Raw genomic sequence first — 18774 nt, 5'->3', positions numbered from 1 at the left:
ATATTTCACAACTAAAGTGTCACACTGGGCTGCTTTAACAGAAGTATGTTTTGTTTTCTTATAGCACTGGGAGTTTGCTCCAAATAGTGTTCATTATTTGCTAACTCTGTGGCAAAGACTGGTGGCATCTGTACCCTTTGTGAAAACGGCAGAACCCCACCTCTTGGATACGTATGCACCTGAGATAACAAAAGCTTATATTACTTCTAGACTGGAATGTGTTCCTGTAGTTATAAGGTAAACTTGGAATTACAGCTTTAAAATTCTAATATGGAATGTTTGATTTTCTGATTTGTTGGCATTATTATCTTTTGGCTATGTTTAAAATCTAAGTACTGGCTCTAATTAACATGGCAATTTCTTTAGAGTATCCAAATTGGCTGATATAATTTTACTCCTTTTGCTTATTGAATCCAGGCCAAAATCACATGTAAATTCTAATTGTTTTTCTTCTCATATACCTTCATGTTTTGAAAAAAAAAAACAACTATTCCCCCCCCTCACCTTTTTTAAGACTATCTAAATGAACTATGCTGTTCAGCTGTGAGATGTTTTCTTGATGAGTCCCTTTGTATGGCCATGGTGGGGGAAAGCAGAATGAACCCCATGCACAAGAAGGGGTGAGATCAACTGGAGCAAGCTAGAGAGTGGCAAGGTTGAAACTGGCCGATTTAAAATTTCTTACTTCAAATCTTCTTTTTAATAGTTTAGCTAAATGACCTTGTAGTCCGCACTGTAATAGAGCAAATAAGAAAGAAGTGTTTAGATTGCTGAAAGGATTTAATTTTCTCCAAGGGCTTTTATGAATTCCTGCCAGACTATGGGACTGCAGAGCAAGGCATATCTGCTTTTCCTTTTCAGTTTTACATTACTGCAATGATGTTGTTTATTCAGTTTGTGTGAGGAAGTGCATTCAACTTTACCACTGCTGTGCTTTTGTCTCAGCCAAAATGTCATGTCTGCAAATTACATAACCTGTCATCCTGCTGCTTAGTGACTAAGCTGTAGGTGGTGTTATTTATGTTATCACCACAGATATGTTAAAGGCCGAGTTCCTAGTGGTTCAAAATCGTGAGCTTCTCTATCATTGTCTCAAGAAAAATAATTAATAGTATCTAGGGGAGCTTCCAATGTTCCGGTGCTAGGACATAGAAGGACCAGTCAGCTTTCCTGACAGCCTTGGTAATGCTTTTGGCATGTGTCCATTCCTAGCTTTAAGTGATTTGTATACCACTGTGGTATTGTCTTTATTCTCTTAACTGATGAAGATCCTCAATTGTGGCATTTCTGTAGACAGCAACATCAAATGCAGACTTTAATATCAAACGTCCAGGCCATTCTTTAGAAACATGGGATGTCTGGGAGCTGGTTTCATAAGACGTCTTCCGTTTGGTCCCAGGAGATTAATTGATGCCTTTCCAAACAAATTCTTTTTTCTGGAATGACTGTTTTTCTTACAAACCAGTTTAGTGGATAACACCACCTTCCATTCAGGAGCCATGGCCCTTCAGACAGAGAAAGAAGTATCATAGAATCAAATCAGTTGGAAGAGACCCTCAGGATCATCCAGTCCAGCCATAACCGCACTCTAGCACTAAACCATGTCCCTAAGAACCTCATCTAAACGCCTTTTAAACCCCTCCAGGGATGGCGACTCCACCACCACCCTGGGCAGCCTGTTCCAAGGCCTGACAAGTAGCTTGGACCAATGTAGGAAAGTAACTTTTGGGGGGTTTGAATAGCTATTCTCCTCCTTCAGTAAGGGTGAGTGAGGAACTAATGGTTCTTTTACAAAGGATCTACAGAAGGATGCTTTTCTACAACTAGAAGAAGAACTTTTATTTCAAATATTTGTAAATACCCGAGAAGAGGTCTCTTTCAGCCCATCTTGAGCGTGAGGATTTCCAGCTGCTGTATATCTTTCTAAGTTTGGATGTTAGCGCTGTTAGCTTTGTTAGCTTTTTTGGATGTTATCTTTACCCATAGATTTTTTGTTGCCTGTGCAACAAAACGGTAACCTTCTGATGAATTAACCTTTCCTATGGTGATTTGTGTAATGAGTATAGTTACACTTCATAGCAAGAACTATCTGTCTCTTTGTTCCATAAGGTCACAGCTTGTTTACAGTGGAAGAAAATAAAGATTTGTAAAGCAGTTGCATGGAATTTTACTGCAGCTTGCCTGTTGGCTTTGGTATCATGGTCTTGTGCTTAATCTGATGAATATAAAAAACTCTTTTCAACTAAGTATTCCATTATTTCGTCCCTCTGAGAAAGGTGCTGCTTGTTAATATTCTATTCAGGCACAGTGGGCCTTAGTTCTTCAGGATTTACCTTTCTGTGTTCATACAACCAGCCTCATCTCCTCTCCTTGTTTTTTAAAATAGGTATTACGAGGAAGGCACAAATAGAATATTCTTCTGTGTTTGTGTGGATGCGTCAGGGTATGGATGTAAATAAAACAAGATCTTATGTGTGTCTGTTGTATTCACCAGTTGCTAGGGTTGTTCAGTGACAGTGATTCAAGAGCTGGATGGGAAAACAGCATCAGCTTTTAAGCAATACTGGCTAAATGGTTACTTTTAATGTCTATTCCAGAGATGGCTTAGAAGATCCACTGGATGATACAGCTACAGTTTTCCAGCAGCTGGAGCAACTGTGCACAGTTAGCAGGTGTGAATACGAAAAGACCTGTACACTTCTTGTACAGTTGTTTGACCAAAATGCACAAAATTATCAAAAACTATTGCACTCTTCTAGTAGGAATCCAATAGAAATCACAGTTCAGGAAGGTTAGTATTTAATTTAGTTTTTAGCCTGTGTATTTTGTGCCAATAACCATATACTTGCATATGAAAAAGAGAGGTGATCTTATGGCAGATATACCTACACCTTTTCTCAAACTAGAAGTTAATGATCCCAGTCACCTTACAGCACATTGTCACTAGTTGTCTTTTATTAAATAGGGTGTATTGGCAGTTGATGTGTTTGTTTTAACATCTTGTTTCATCTTTAGAATATAGACATGAGAGCTCTAAAAACTTTTAATTTCTGAAAAATCAACATTTTAATACCTGAGTTGCCCTCAAGGGAATCAGCTGCAACTTGATGAACATTTTTTGAAAATGAAGATGTTAACTTTCATTCTTTTTGCATTTATCTGTCTCTAAAAAAATAATCTAACATTAAAAACCTTAATTTATTTTGTATAGCTGTGTTAAGATGAATTACCTAATTTTCAAGAAACTCAAGTTAGTTATTGTAGTGTAAGTTGTAAAAATAATATGTGCCTTTTTTTTTTCCATATACCTATTTCAGTCCTTTCTGTGTCTCACTTAAATTGTCTTTATAACTACTGGCTCTCTCCTAATATAGTTATACTATGGCTGTTGCATCTTTACATGGATAAATGGTGTTGTTTTGAAAAGGTGAGACAGGTTACTGCATAATACAACTGTTCTTTGCATGCTGTTAAATATTTGTGATTTATTTTGCTGTTCTTTTGGTGATAGCGGTTTGAATATCCTGATTTTTCTTCTATGTAGGAGGCATTTTTTCACTAATTTATAGAAAGCCTCCTACTTTTTTATTAATTCCAGTTTCTTCCATGCACCTATCAACTTTTATTTGGGAGAACTTTCATTGATGACCTGATTTCATTGACCAGCTGCAGTCTGAATTTATGCGGCATTCTCCAGTCATGGCGGGGGTTGAAGGGAAACAATCGGTGTCAGTGCTCTGGGGGTCGCTGTTATGCGTTAGAAAACATTCGATGCAGTTTAAATATTGTGTTTCTCTTCTGCAAACTAAACATTTGTGCTCATATTGAACAATAACTGTGCTATCCCCTAGATATACATAGTTAAATTTAGATATTTAATGGCTTTTAATGTTACAAAATAAGTTAATGTAATATTAAGATCTCTTTTTATTATACTGTCTTGCTCTCTGTATCAATAGTCATGCAGTCCTGGTTTACTAAAACAATAATCCCCAAGAAATGGGTCATTAACAGTAGTTAATGATTACTTGTGATCTATGGTAATGACTGATTTCTTTGGGATTATTGCTGTTGTAAACCATAATTACAGATTATTACAGCAATAATTATTTTCTAAAAGAAAAGATGTTGTCTGCCTCAGTAATTGCAAAAGCAAATGCACTGAAAGTTTTAAATAGCAAAGGTATAAAAGAGGGAAAGAAGTCATACCTATCAATTGATATTGTGCTAAGAGAAGAGGGCTATCATCAGAAAAATAACTATGCACTTAAAAATTAGCTACTGCAATTTGTAAAAAGGAAGACATGGTTTTATTTTGAAAAATATTATTGGCCAAAGCGGTGGCTCTGCTCTTTGAGCCAGCTGGTGCCGCTTCACAGTTGGTTTTGGTACCATCTTCAAATGGCCGTTCTATAGTAGCTGGTTATGCTAAATTCATTTGAGTGATGCCTGTTCTGTTGGATGCTTCAGCTCCTCGGTGTTTTGCTAATGCTAGTGCATTCTCTTCATGTCCTAAATTAACAGCATTTTGTGCTGCGATGTGCCATGTGTCCGATGGAGTTTTGTGTGGCAGTGTCTTGTTTGTGAAGAAGCACAGGTCCTGAAATAGGGAAATCTGGTGGCTGTTGGGCAGCTGATACCAGATTATTAGGAACGGAACAGTAACAATCTGAGAAGACGTTTGGAGGTCTTCCTCATATATCTTGTCTCAAAGTTAACACTTGTTCCCTGTCACAAAGTGTTTTACGTTGCAGATCTCAGAATGTATTACATATTCATGTGTGTGTTTGGTTTTCTGTTGTTTGTTTGTTTTTTTAGTAGGAGTGAGATTTAAGATAAGTCTGAATGCTTTCCTTTGCTTGTGTTGAAATCATCTGCATGTTATTGCATACTCTGCATTATCTTTTTGTGTATATTTAGTCTCAGCATCTTTTTTTTATGTCTAGAATGCGCTTACTGTATACCTCTGACTGAATCAGAATTAGGTATGATGGAGAGGCTTGTGTTCAGTCCATGAAGATACTGGAACCCCTCAGAACTACTAATGGTTCCTGGGTGAAGGAGCTTAGGAAGTAGAGCGTTCAGTGCTCTCTGTTCTGTGTTTTTCAAATTAAAACAATGCAAAGCATGAGGGAAATTAAGTGAAGTTTAATGGTATATAAATGAAGACTATTTTGTCAGAGATTTGAAACAAATGTGAAATAAAACCTCAGAGGTTTCAGTAGATACTGTGCATCTAGCAGTCCTGACATGTACCTAGAAACATCCAAGATAGAATATTGTTTTACTGTCATAACTTCGTTTATCTGCAGTTATCCTTTATGTTAAACTTCCAAATGTGTTCAGACACTGTTCAGGGTATTGTCTTCTCTTGTAAGTGATGTTGTCATCACTTGGTAAAATCCCAGCAATGAGGGCAAGACATCATCTGGCTTATGTAAATATCTCACTTACTGAGAAGCCTGGTTATACTTGGTTTTACTTACATGGAAAATGTTCCGAGTTGTCTTCAATGGGTTGATATTTTCAAGCAGTTCATTTGAATTTATTATAAAGTCTATTTTGCTAAATGAAGATGTAGTCTAAAAGTAGTTTTGCTGTTCTCTAGTCTTAAGTGCATTTCAGTTGAGGAAGAAACCTTTAATGGTACCCTGAAGTTTTAACAGTTCTGTATGTCACTTTGCTATTCAGGTCTTAGTTTTCATCCTACTTTAGGGAAAATACTGCATCTTTCCAGAGAGGGGATACTGTTAGTTACTGGATTCGCAGCTTAAAAAGCCGAAGCAGGAAACTATGTGACTTCAATAGGTATCAGTAGGCCAGATTTAAAGATATTCCACCTTAATGAGCCAGAGAAATTAAAATCATCCAGGTTTTGCAATCTGGAAAGGATTTTCCAGCAGAGAACTGCCAGAAGAATTATTCTGAGTTGCATGTTTGTAAACTTAAGAGTTCCATATTTATGAAGCAGTGTTGCACTATTCGAAAGCCTGTACAAAATACACTACATGCATAGACTGAAGGAGTTATTTATGGATACGCAGCTTTTCAGAAATGAAGAGCCTTACATTGCGCTGTACTTGATAAGGACTTTGCCAGTGCTTTAGGGAAAACTGACAGCTAAATGATCTGGGAGATGAGAAGGCACAGCAGCATGGCTTGAAATGGATGAGCTCTGTCCTTCAAACCCTTTCACAGAACAGCCCACAGAGACCTTCAAAACTGTGTCCTAGCTCTCAAACTCTTTTCTTGAAGAATATGTCTGGTTTATCACATCAGTATTTTCTTACATGCAGATCTCTTCTAACTTTCAAAATTACAGACTTCAGCTGTTAGTTTAATATGACAAAGAAATCTTTATTTGAAATAGAACTAAAAAGTACATCGTATCGTCTTAATTCCTTCCTAATGCTATAAGTAAATGTAACAGACCCAGTGTATATAGAATTGTTCCATGCCTTGAAGTGACTTGTAGCAGGCAAGTGAGGATACTAGATTAATTGCGTAGCTAATCTTATCAGGCCGAGTTTGCTTAATTTGTGTTCTAGGTTATTTCTTTTCTGTTTTATTTATAAGCATGTCCAGGTTAATACGCTGTTCTACTTTATCTGTCAGTTCTGCTCAGAATTTTGTGTTGATTTGTCTGGTTAAGTTTGAAATCCAGTGAGGGCAGAAACCTAACCTTTCTCTTGACAGTGTTCCATAGTCTGATACCTTATAGAAGTGCTGATACCTTATGGAGGTGTATTGTGTTAGCATAATGGTTTATAACCATTAACCATTCTTCTTTCTTTTTAATGGTAGGACGGCTGGCATGGCTTGTGTATTTTGTGGGTGCTTTTGTGGGAGGACGATTAACATACACTAGTACCGACGAACATGATGCCATGGATGGAGAATTATCCTGTCGGTAAGTATTGCGTGTTTTAAATTATTTATTTTGATTTTTTTAAATGATGTTTAGTATCAGCAGATAATTTGAATTTAAATGAGTCAAATTTTGTCCAGTTCTTGGATGGTGGGCGCTCAGAGACTGTACTGACTTTCTGTGGATTAAGACTGTTCCAGTGGCTTTTACCTTTCCAGTGTCATCATCCGGGGCAGTGAAAGAGTCATTAGGTCTATAATTTGAAAACTATGCTTCAGAGGAAGGGAAGAAGGTTAAAGGCAAATGTGTCTCTAACTATAGCAGTGTTTAGATATGCCCATGTAGCTGCCTGTATTCATGTGTGCATTATACTTGTATACAATTGTTAATTTTCTTAGGTGTGAGTAATAGCTATTATTTTCTGTGCTACTTCCTTTACATTAATTATTGCGGGTGAAGAAGTGCGGAGGAACTGCAAGACAACCATTGAAAATTTAGACTCATTTTAGAACAAAAATGCTTGGAATTAAAAAAGAAGGCCTAGATTTTAAATGTATGTACTAAAGCCTTCTTTCTGCAAGTTGTAGGGCAAGGGTTGAGCTAGGGATTATTGTGAATGATGTGTATTCCTTGTGGCAAAGCCCAAATATGTGGCAAAAACTTCCTATTCCCTGTTCTCACCCACAAGGATGTTTAAAAGGGCGTGCATATTTGATCCTGCTATCTACATCCACTAGCTAACGTGTGAAAAAGGGCACACAATTTAGAATTGCATAAGAAGCTGTACATTTTCACTTTTGTTTCTTGCCTTCCTAGTCTACCCTGGGGCTCTGTGTTGTTAGCAATCTTCCACTATCTTTTTATTAAAAGTGAGAGGTTTTAATATACAGGCTTGCAGATGAAGTAGCTACTGACTTCTAGTGCAGTGATTATATATTTCAGAATTGGCAAAAGGTGAGAGTAATTTTTTGAATTGCTAGGGAATTAGGATGTCAAGGAATAGATAGCAGAAGAGCATGGGAAATTAAATAAAGGGAATATTCCTTTTTAAAAAAATGCATTAAATTTTCTTAGCTGACATAGGCTGAAATCAATTCTTTGAAATCAGTTCTGGTAATATGGACATACACACCAAGGAGGGATTTAGATCAGAAAATATGTGTTTGTTCAGATGTTTTAGGAGAGACACAAGTGGGAAGAAGCAAGGCAGACAGTGCATTATACACGACATGTGTAAACTTATTTCTAAGTACAATAGTTTCAATTTCCAGGGAACCTGAACATCTCTTACTTGCAGTTTGACACCCGTTCTTCCCAAATTTGTTTCTTTCATCACAGAATTGATGCTGTAAGAAAGAAAACAACATTTTACGAACTCACCACAGTGTAACACATGTTTCTGAGAAAACTTCAAGTGCCAAAATAGTTAGAAAAGCGTTATGTTGATGTTTATTAGTCATCAATTAGCAGAGTTTGCATCTAAACAAATCAAAATCCTAGAAGAAACTTGGGCAAACAAAAAATGGCAGATGGGTTCCTAGAGAAATTAGCTGTCACAATATCTTTTAATTTGAGAATTCTTCCTGAAAATGTTGGTTTTTTTCTGTCATGAAGAGTTTTTCAGCTGATGTCTTTGATGGATGCCCAATTACCACAGTCTAGTAATGAGAAAGTAGAACTGGCAATTCTCTGGTTCATGGATCAGTTCCGAAAAACATATGTTGGAGACCAGCTTCAGCACACCTCAAAGGTAAATACTTGCTCTAAACCACAGCATTGAAGATCAAAATGCCTTTGAATAAATTGACCTGCCAATATATGTTACACATAAAAGCTGTTGAGCTCAGCCGGTGGCTGCTTGGCTAGATGGACAGATGGACAGATAGACAAGTTATTTATGTGTTGTTCATCTGTACGGGCTTCCTACCATGTGTGCTTTTGAGTGGTGGCGTGCAAGGAGTTAATATTTTAACAGCTATGTTCATTAAACAATTTTAGGTTACTTTGCATTTCAATTTTTTATTTCAAACATTTAGCTGGGTTCTGCTATATTGTGTTATATTTCACAGCTGGGTACACAAGATTTATTCTTTTAATAGTTCTGTTCTTTTGACAGTTACTCATTTATGTGGTTTCCACTGTATTTCTCACATTACTTGGCTTTTCTGCATTTTAAATAGGGAAGAGGGAAAAGTAAGATGTATTTTTGAAGAAGCGGCAGTTAATTCACCTTAACTGTAGGGGACAGTCATAATATAGATGTTATAAAGAGAATGTCAGTAAGATGAGATCAATTGATCTTGAGAAAGACGGCAAGAATTCTGTTGGAGCCCCAAGCAAATCTTTAGCAAGAATTGTGACAGTGACAGAGATTTGGTTTTACTTGTCTAGTACTTGGTCCTTGCTTTCTGGTGCACAGTCCCAATCTCAAGAATTCTTTTATCCCTTCATGTTTGAACTGTACTTTATTGAATGGTTCCTCACTTAATGTTAAAAATAAAGTTTTCCACTATGCTGAACTACTTCTTCACAAAAGCGATGTGTTCCTTTCAGCTGTCAAAGCCAATTCGTTATTTTTAAATCTGGTGCCCTGCTCTAATATGAAGTAACAGAAGGTACACAGTAAAAATGTGCTCATGCTCCTGGTGTTTTCATTAGCAAAACTCCTGCTGGCAGCAGTTCAAAGGCAACACGGCTGTACAGTAGTTGTAATTCCCAGATTATTTTTTAATTTCTGTCTGGTTTTGAGGCTTTTGATTTTTACCTCGTGTTCTGGCTGCTGGAGGTATAACTTTGTGAGGAAACGCTATCAATGTCTAGTATGCTGTAACAGATTGCTATAGGAGATTGTATACCCGAGGTTTTTGCGTCTACTCTTACAGAACACTGCAAGAAGCGTTTGTATGCGGGTAAAGCAGCAGGCAAAATACTGAAGTGCATTATTTATACTTAATCACCTGGAGCTCCGTTGTCAGTAGGAAAAAATGTAGACTTGAACATTTGCCAGCTACACCAGAATTCAATACGTATTAATTTATCCAGCTCAGCCTTGTGTTTTGAATAACCATAAGACTGTCTCTGCAATTGCATTGTGTGCGGAAGGTTAAATGGTTAATTATTGAGTAAAATGCTGGCTAATGTTTCCATTTGATTTATTGAAGAGCACTTTGAACAGAAAGAATTAACTTTTACTGAAAGGACATGGGGGAAAACTGTAGGAAGTATTCAAGAAAATGGTTTTGTGTTGTCTTGTTTTATTGTCTTGGTTTTCCCCCGCCCTGATAAGTGGACACAAATCTAACTGGTAATATATCATATTCCGTATACTGCCTTTGCTTATGATGTGTCTTGTATGTAACCAGACTGGGAAGGTGGGAATTTTGCAAGGCTTTGATGGTGCATAACATTTCGAGGAGTGTTTCTAAATTCTAGCCCCAGTCTAGCAACTCCATAGTTCATTGCAAATGCATTTTCAAAGTTTGGGGTGTTTTTAAATTTTGTGCTTAGATTACTTTATCTACTGATAGAATTTAGTTTGCAGTCAAATTCTACTTCTGTTCTAGTAGGCCTGGTAAAACAGCCTCTCATTTCCATTGATAGAATCCCATGGCCCACATCACATTATTTTACCAGACCTTACAACAAAAGCTGTGTGTGAAGGCGTCTGAGCTCCTGGTTTTGGTGTTTGTATTTTTTTAATTTTTAATAAAACTAAATGAGATGCTTGTACACATTTTGCAGTTAAGAGAAAGGCAGAAGGCAGCACTTGTAACGATTCTTCTGCTTTATCCTGCTGTAGCAGCAAGTATAGCAGCAGATGGCATTCTACCCTCACAGTTGTAAATCCTCCAGTACTGTGTCTTGCTGGCAGCGATCTACTAATATGCAATAAAAAGGCTCACACTTGGAAGCAGGAAAATCAGACATATATCAACTGACTAAGTTAATACACATTTATATAAATATTCAGGATTGCTTGAATTGCTTTATTTACAGAATGGATAATGGAAATTCTGCATGCTTCAGCCATGTTGAAATATTTTTTGAGAATATTTCTCTATTTGGTCATATGCTTACATACAGAAAAACAGACAACGGTGAGAGAAAGCTAAATAGTCTAATGAAATTGTAGAACAAGGCTTCTATATAAATATACAAACATGTATATAATAAAAGCGAACTCACTATAGAAAAAGAAAATTGGCTAGGTAAATTAATGCATTCTTATTAAACAGTCCAGTGAGACTTGCTGTCTAAGGAAGAATAGCAAAACCTTGGGGATCTCTTCCATGGTGCTGTAATACACTTTTAGTACCATTACATTCCCAACATGAAAATAATACATCAAGATGCTGTCCTTTGGATCAGATAGACCTTTGAATGAATATATGTATTATAGTTCTGTTGAATACTAGACTGTATACTGTACAGCACTATTAATATCTATTTGTCTATCAATATGTAGTTTGTTTTAATGCTGATATGACTTGGCCTTCACAGAGTCCTCTTTTTGTGGCCTACTGCTGCTTTGGCTGCTGGCAGGGTTCTAGAAAATTATTTGGCTGGAAAAGCCATTGTAGCTTCTGTTTCTGTCTGTGGTGGCTCCAGCATTGCTGGAGTGTGTCACTGTAAGAGTGTAATATTGCATTGAAACCTGATTCCTGACAGCAAAAGCAAACACATGTTCTTTGTTAGAGAAAACATTCCTGTTTTGAATGAGACTTAACATAATGTAACTTTAACATAACAACAACTATGCAATTATATATGTATATTCACAAGTGACACTAGACTGGGGGGAAGTGTGATCGCAAAGGATGGGATTTGAATTCAGAAAGGTCTTCATAAGCTGGAGAAATAACCTGAAAGTTTAAAATGCTGGTGAAACACCATCCTTAGGAATGAAAATTTTCACTTACAATTACCACTGGGAAATCTCTGAGCAGGCGGTATTATTTCAGAAAATGCTGTGGAGATGAGTGTCTTGCAAGCAGGGGTAACTCAACAGTATGTGCTGGTTTTGCACACGGGGGAAAAATACATTGTTTTTGTGGATGTAGCAACAGCAATATTGTGTCAGGTGCTGGAATTTCTTATTTCTGTATATTTGGCTCTTACTGGGCTTCAGCTGGAAGAATATGTCTAGTTATGGGCACCACACTTTTAGAAAACTGGAGACAAATGGGAGAGTATGACAATGCAAGTAATATGTAGAAGATAGTGCTTTGGTTTGGTTTAGCAAATAGAATACTGGGCTGGGACAAAAATCAAGGCTGTCAAGAGTTGTTCTTGAAAAGCCAGTGATCAGAGCCCTTCAAGGAAAAGACAGGATGTAATTTGCTTAATTTGTAGCAAGGAAGGCCTAGAGGAAGCTTTTTAAGTATGCCAATAGCGGAGTGCTGGTGTGTACTACCCAAGGTGCTATGGGGACTTTTGATTTATGTCTGGGTGTACTTAATCCATTCTTCTGTAAAGTACAGGATAAACCAGAAGCCTCACTGGTCTAATCTCATGCTTCCTAGCAAGACCATTATAAATGGTCATGGTTGTTTGCTCTGGCTTAGCCAGTGAAAAGCGTGCTTGGGGGGAAATGAGCCCTACTATTTGTAGTATATGTTATGTTAATCAACCACCAATATGGAATTTTTCAGTTATATCAGGATTTTATTTTAGCCTGTCATGTTTCAATTAACTCATTATCGCCATTTAAAAATGAATATGAGTACCAAGCATGACAGGAATTATAGTGTCTTCGAACATGAAGAGCTGGCAGAGGAGACAGACTCCTTTTCCAGCTCAAAGCACGTGTTCACTCATTCTTCCATGCTAAGGAATATTTCTTATTTATCCAGGCACAGGTGGGACTGTCACTGGATAGCCTCCAGTTTAGAGAGACTACCTGGTGACATCTCTGCCAAGTCATGTAATTTCCCATGGCAAGTGTGAAATGTAAGTTGGAGGTGCTAAGAATGTGTTTTAGCTGCTTTTTTTTTATCATGGATTAGAGCAGAGTTGTCACTTAAGGAGCAGGCACTTTGTGAGTTACGTGCAAGTTCTTACTTTGCTGGGGCAGGCAGACCAGATCTGGAGTTCTGTCTGCTCCTTGTGCTGTTGCAGAGTGTATTTGGTAACACAGATAATATAGGTCAAGATTTTTGCACTTGGGATGCTAATTTAGGCTAAACAATACTAATTGCACTTGGGATGCTAATTTAGGCCAATGCCATGGGTGGGTGTATTTGGCTCTGTGTAATGGGTAATGAGAGACTGCCAAGAGTAACTTGTTGGATAAATTTTACCAATTAATATAACATAAGAAATACAACTTAGCCAAGTTAATGACTAAAATTTCATACATTCACTTAGAACTGTGTCTTTACCATGAAACAAGTGTAACAGTAAAGCATCTTCATAATCTGGAGTCCTGACAGTGGTCACTTTTTCATATCTGTACAGCTTATAGTGATTTCATTAAAAAGGTGGTTTTGGTTGATGCTTTTCTCTTGAGGTACAGTTAAGAGTTATTCCAATAGTGTGCTCTTGAAAAATGCGTGCATACAGAAACAAGGTTCTTTTTCTTGTTAGTTCATTTGCATCTTGAGTTTCTTGGTTGAATGGTTTTATTTGTTAAATATTTTGTGCTTGTAAATTAAAGTATTTAGCAGACTATTACAATGGCTTTATACTTGAGAAAGAAATTACATTAAAATATTAATGTAATTAATAAGTATTAAATAGGGTTTAGAATTAGAGTGTAGAACTGTCTGCTGTGTCACTTATTTACACTCCTTTTTTTTATTTGGCATTCTAACTGAGATTAAGGATTTTATTTTTATTTTGTACTTGTCATGTTTACTTTCTACAGCATGTGGTGCTATTTAACTAGAATTACGCCTTTAGCCTACTGTTGCCATTCCTGAAACATAGATGTTTGATAAGGGTAGTGTGCTAAAAACATTAGTAATAGCAAGTGTTTGAGGCTGAGCTCTGCTTTAGCAGAGCCTGATTACAGATTATTTCTGGAGTTCCGTTCTCAGCTTTTCAATAAGCAGAACAATTTTTAAGAAATCCCACCCTTAATCTTAACCAGAATAGTTATGCTTGCGAGGCTGGTGTTTGGTTTGTATATAAAAAGGAATTTATTGGTTAAAATGCCTTTAGGTAAACTCTTTTGCTGCGCTGTGAGGCAACTATTGGTTCCCTGTTCCGTGCCTTCTAATCAAACAGTAGCCCCGGATGTGATTAGAGAAGTCTGGAGGTGAGGTAATTGGTAGCAGGTGGCTCTAGTTTGTGGGACGCTTCCAAGGTGAAGCTCACCGGCCCAGCTTTGCTTCTGCCCAGGCTTAAGTCAAAGCAATAGGGACTCAAGGTAGAACAGTAGGAGCTGGAATTCTGTATCCGGGCTGGTTTCCAGTCTGGGGCAGGTGAGAGTGAAGAAGGAGGTAGGAGTGTGGATTAATGTGTCATAAAGAGCCTTTACAGATATAAGTTGAAGTGTGATTATAAAGTGGAGCTGGGGGTTGCAAATGAGATTTCTTATGCTATCCAGCACATATTGTATTGCCTTATGTGGTCAATATAAAGAAGTTACTGTATTAACATTTAGGATTGCAGCTGTATGTGTTGTTAAAACTATAGACCTGAATTATGAGGTAGATCTGCATTATGATAAAAACAACATCTGGAGGGTTTAGAATTCAGACTACAGTGTGTTTAGAGGGGTGGAAAAAATATCATTTCCTTGCTACGCATTGTTTGTGGTAGCTGAAAACAAAAACATACGTAACTAGGTATTATCTAACCACTGAACACAGGCTGGTCTTCTAATGTGTAATGTGTATTCTGTTGACTTATGTTATTTTGGTATTTCTTCAGTATATGTATATTTCTTTGATTACATGGCCTGCAGACACAGAAGCATGATCTGGGGGGAGAGGGAATGGAAATAAATACCTAGTTGTGCAGAATGTGACTCCTTTTCACCCTGCACAATGTAGGACCTGGAGATCTGCAACAGTCGCACTGACTTTAGTGGGGATCTTTGCAAGTAAAGGTGTTGATCTGTGTACGTGTCATAAAAGATTCTGGGTCCTGGTGTCTTCATAATTAATGATATCTTTCCTCTTATGAATGTGATTATCCTTTTCTGAGCTGTAAAATATATATACTGTTTTATTTCATTACAATGAGGTGAAGATCACAATGCTGACAGGTGCTGGAAATTAGCAGGCCGTTTGGAAATTGTTCTGTGCACTAGAAATTAGATCTCATTTTAATTCAGCTTTTCCAGAGTAGTAAATGAGGTTAATGCCATACATATTCAGCTGATATGGATGAAGAAATTGATATAAAGTAGATCAACATAGCTACAGGGCTACTTTAATTTATAGGTAAAGAGGCAGTGATAAATGAAAGTAATGTAGTAGTGGTCACTAAACTCCTCAGCCATCAGGGATTCAATACTGTTAGCTGCTCATTAAAGACATTGTTGGGGTACATCAAATAGGAATTTGAAAAGAAATAGCCAACTAACCCTTAATTATCAAAACATAGAAAATACTAATTATGCCTTAATTAGCTTTTCTTTTAATGTACTGAAAGTGTTAGTTTTTGTGTAGCACAAATGGATAGTTATATCAACAATAAATAGGTTGTTTTAATAACTTTCTTTTACCTCTGGGAAAACCACACTCCAATTTTTAATATGCAATAATGCTTCTCTCTAGCCTGTAGGAGATGAAAATTATTAAGTAGCTTTATTTTTTGAAGATTTTACAGCAGCTTTGGGAAGAATTATTTCACCATGCATCAATTATTTTTAATTGAACCGAATATTTTTCAGATTGCATGAAATGCCTCTCATTTAAGTTTAACACTTAGAGTTTGTTAAGGAAGCATCATAGTGAGAATTGGGTACAACTTATTTCTGAGGCATATTCTGAGAAAAGCGATTGTTTCATGAAGAAAAATATAATCACTGGTATTTGAATGTCATGAGCAGAAATGGGTTTGTTTTATCAAACACAACAGGTATGTGTTTTTTCCTGATAAGTGATAGGAGGGACAGACTATATAGTGCTGGTCAGAAAAGCCTCCAAATTCGTGTAACAGTCAAGTCCTAGTACAGAAATGAAATTAAGTAGGTATTATACTGGTGGGTGATTCCAAATCTGTAGAACTGATACAAACATCCTACAAAATCTTACTAATGACTTCTTTTGTGAACTTCCTCTTCTAAACATTTTTAGCTTTGAAATAGAGCAAGGAAGATATTAAGCTTACCTATAGAACTGAAGAGTTTACAAGCTACCAACTTAAATTTCACAGAGATTTCAAGCATTTTACATATATTCAGCATTCAGTATGGTCAAAGTGCCAGGAGAGATGTAAGGCTGAAGTGGACAAACACAGTTGTATTATCTGACAAGTCATTTCCTGATTATTTTAGTCGTACCTTTAAAGAAAAATATTGTTTCCCAAGCTTTGAAGTGCAAAAGTGATATGAGAACACATAATGTTTCTTGTACTAAGTATCTGTCTGCTAGCATGGAGACAACCACAAAATCAGCCAAAACTGTAGCTCAGAACTTTAAGTTGTAGGATCTGTTTGTGGGATTGGAGTTGCTGTAATAGTTTGGCTTGCAGCAGCTCCGTGTTGAGAATCCATCAGTTTTCTGGACCAAAGATTTATCAGTGTGGGGTTTTTTTCTTATTGTCCTCAGGAAAGAATGTTGCTTTGTATGTACGTGAATTGGTTTGGTTCTCCCCTCTCTGAGGCTCTGACTTCTCGACTGACTTAGCAATTTCTAGCAGGCTTAGGAGACAGAGAAAGTTGACATAAGTCAATGTTACACAGGCAGATCTCCTTTAATGTTTTCTGTCATTGTTCCTATCTTGCCATGAGCAGAAAGAACTACCAGCAAATATTCCTGAATTAACATTTCCCTTAATTGCCCAAAGATTGGACAAGCTAAGGTAATTGTGGCATTGCTTGTAAACATGTAGTTATTTCAAGTTTTGTATTGTGGCTTGTACTGACAACCATCCTGCTTCATGTGAAAAACAATCCTTTGATGAAATGATTCCTTTGAAGGAATCTACTACTTTGAAGGATTCTTTAAGTGTTTAGTGCAAGATTTTTTGCTGTTGTATTTTTAAATTAGAACAACAACAACAAACCCAAACCATTTGCGCTAGAATCTGTGACATTTGATTTCACGGGACTAGGCAGTGATTTTTACTTACTACAACCTGGCAAACTTTAAATCACAATACATAGTGCCTATTCTTTAACTACGTTTACAAAACTCATTATTAGATTTCTCTCTTACTTAGGCATTCTATACAGCAAATAACCTATCGAGACATAAAGACAAACACCTAAGAACTTTGCAGAGTCATAAATGTTGGTTTCCTCAGCAGGTTGAGTTGTATTCTTCATTTTACATATCCTCAGTTTTGTAATGTTTTACTTGGCTGTTTTATGCAGGAATCAATGTGGTTTTCTTCATGGACTATACAGCACTTACCCTTCTGTGTTTACTTGGCGAAATTTTGGTTTGGTTTTTCTTTTCTTAAATTCTACATTAAATACTCATAGTCTTCCTCCTTTTCTTGCAATGCTGTTTAAAATCTTTAAATCCTCAAAGTGCTGTGGGTTTTTTTTAAGTGTAATTTATTTGCTGTTCAGTTACCTACACCTTTATCTTACTAACTTATCTTTTGGCTCATTGCTCATGACAACTGAAAAGTGCATGAATCTTTATAGAGATATTATTTAATCACATATTTGCAGTTAAAGCACTAGTTTAAGTAAAGTGCTGTGCTATTTTGTTTTAGAATTTTATACCACAAATCAGGCAGTCTTAAAAATAAATAATTAGCATAGTTCAGCTCTGCACTTGGCTGTAACTGAGCTTTATTTTGTAGCTGCTAATAAAGGCACATTATCATGTTCAGGCATTGCAATTATCATTGAAATGTGTATGTCCATTAACTGCAACATTAGGCTGAGGATATAATTACTGTCTAGAGCCAATATCTTTGTGAAGTTACGTCTATGATGCTATTAAGCTATAAGCAATATTTGTAAACTAATATTTAAATGTTTCAGAATTGATACCATCACTTGCGGACTTAAAAACTAATCCTACTTGCACTCCAGATTATTGACTTCTTAAGTGTTGAGCAAATATATTATTGGGTTATTTGGATGTGAATATTTGTGATTTGAGAGAGACTACTGTTTTTCTAATAGCAAGTGCCCAGAACAAATGCTGATAAAACAATGGTACGGTATGTCACAAAATGCTGCCAACACAATTAATTTTTCTTGTAATAGAGTCACATTTCAGACTATTTAGTATAGCAATTTAAATGCAAGAGACTATCCTAATTATTTTACAAGTATGTTTTAAAGAGGAATGAGTGAGTCTGTACCCTGATTTGCTTTCTGAAAATTTCTTTTATTTATGCTGACAGAAAAATCTGAAATTTCCTGTAAAGTTAGGTGGGTGGTTCATTTGCAAAACTTGGCCAGGTCACCTATAGGTGATTCCACACATGTCGAGCTGTTTGGACCTATAATGAAATGCCCTGTTTTTCACATTTTGCTTTTATATACAAAATAAGCATGGTAGTAGTTGACTTTTAAGTATTTGCATCAATTAATTTTCTCTTCTATTCCCTTGGTATGTGAGTGATAGCCATTCATTTGTTTAATTTGCTTACCTGTCTCAGAAATTGACGTTTAGGGAAAGCTGATGGAAAGAGATACATGTTAAACAGAAACAGTCTTAGAGCATTTTTCATCTTATTTTGAATGCAAGTGTTTTAAAATTTTTCTAGCACAGAGGAACTATCACATTGCTTGGTGCCTTTTATCTGATATAGCCTAATATCATTCC

The 18774-nt window shown here is 36.5% G+C and overlaps 1 protein-coding gene across 1 annotated transcript in view; it reads left to right on the top strand.

Moving 5' to 3' along the window:
• RANBP17 (RAN binding protein 17) overlaps positions 1–18774 on the top strand; it is a gene marked incomplete at its 3' end in the record, with an annotated part of 147267 nt that overhangs the window by 13683 nt on the left and 114810 nt on the right. Inside the window, exons 11-14 of the mRNA XM_080353002.1 lie at positions 65–237; positions 2598–2791; positions 6805–6910; positions 8483–8618. Coding sequence (XP_080209128.1) covers positions 65–237; positions 2598–2791; positions 6805–6910; positions 8483–8618 — 609 coding nt within the window. The remainder of the gene's footprint in view (positions 1–64; positions 238–2597; positions 2792–6804; positions 6911–8482; positions 8619–18774) is intronic.

The sequence above is a fragment of the Nesoenas mayeri genome, assembly GCF_963082525.1.
Source record: "Nesoenas mayeri genome assembly, chromosome: 14".
NCBI lineage: Eukaryota > Metazoa > Chordata > Aves > Columbiformes > Columbidae > Nesoenas > Nesoenas mayeri.
This window is presented reverse-complemented; position numbering and strand designations above follow the sequence as displayed.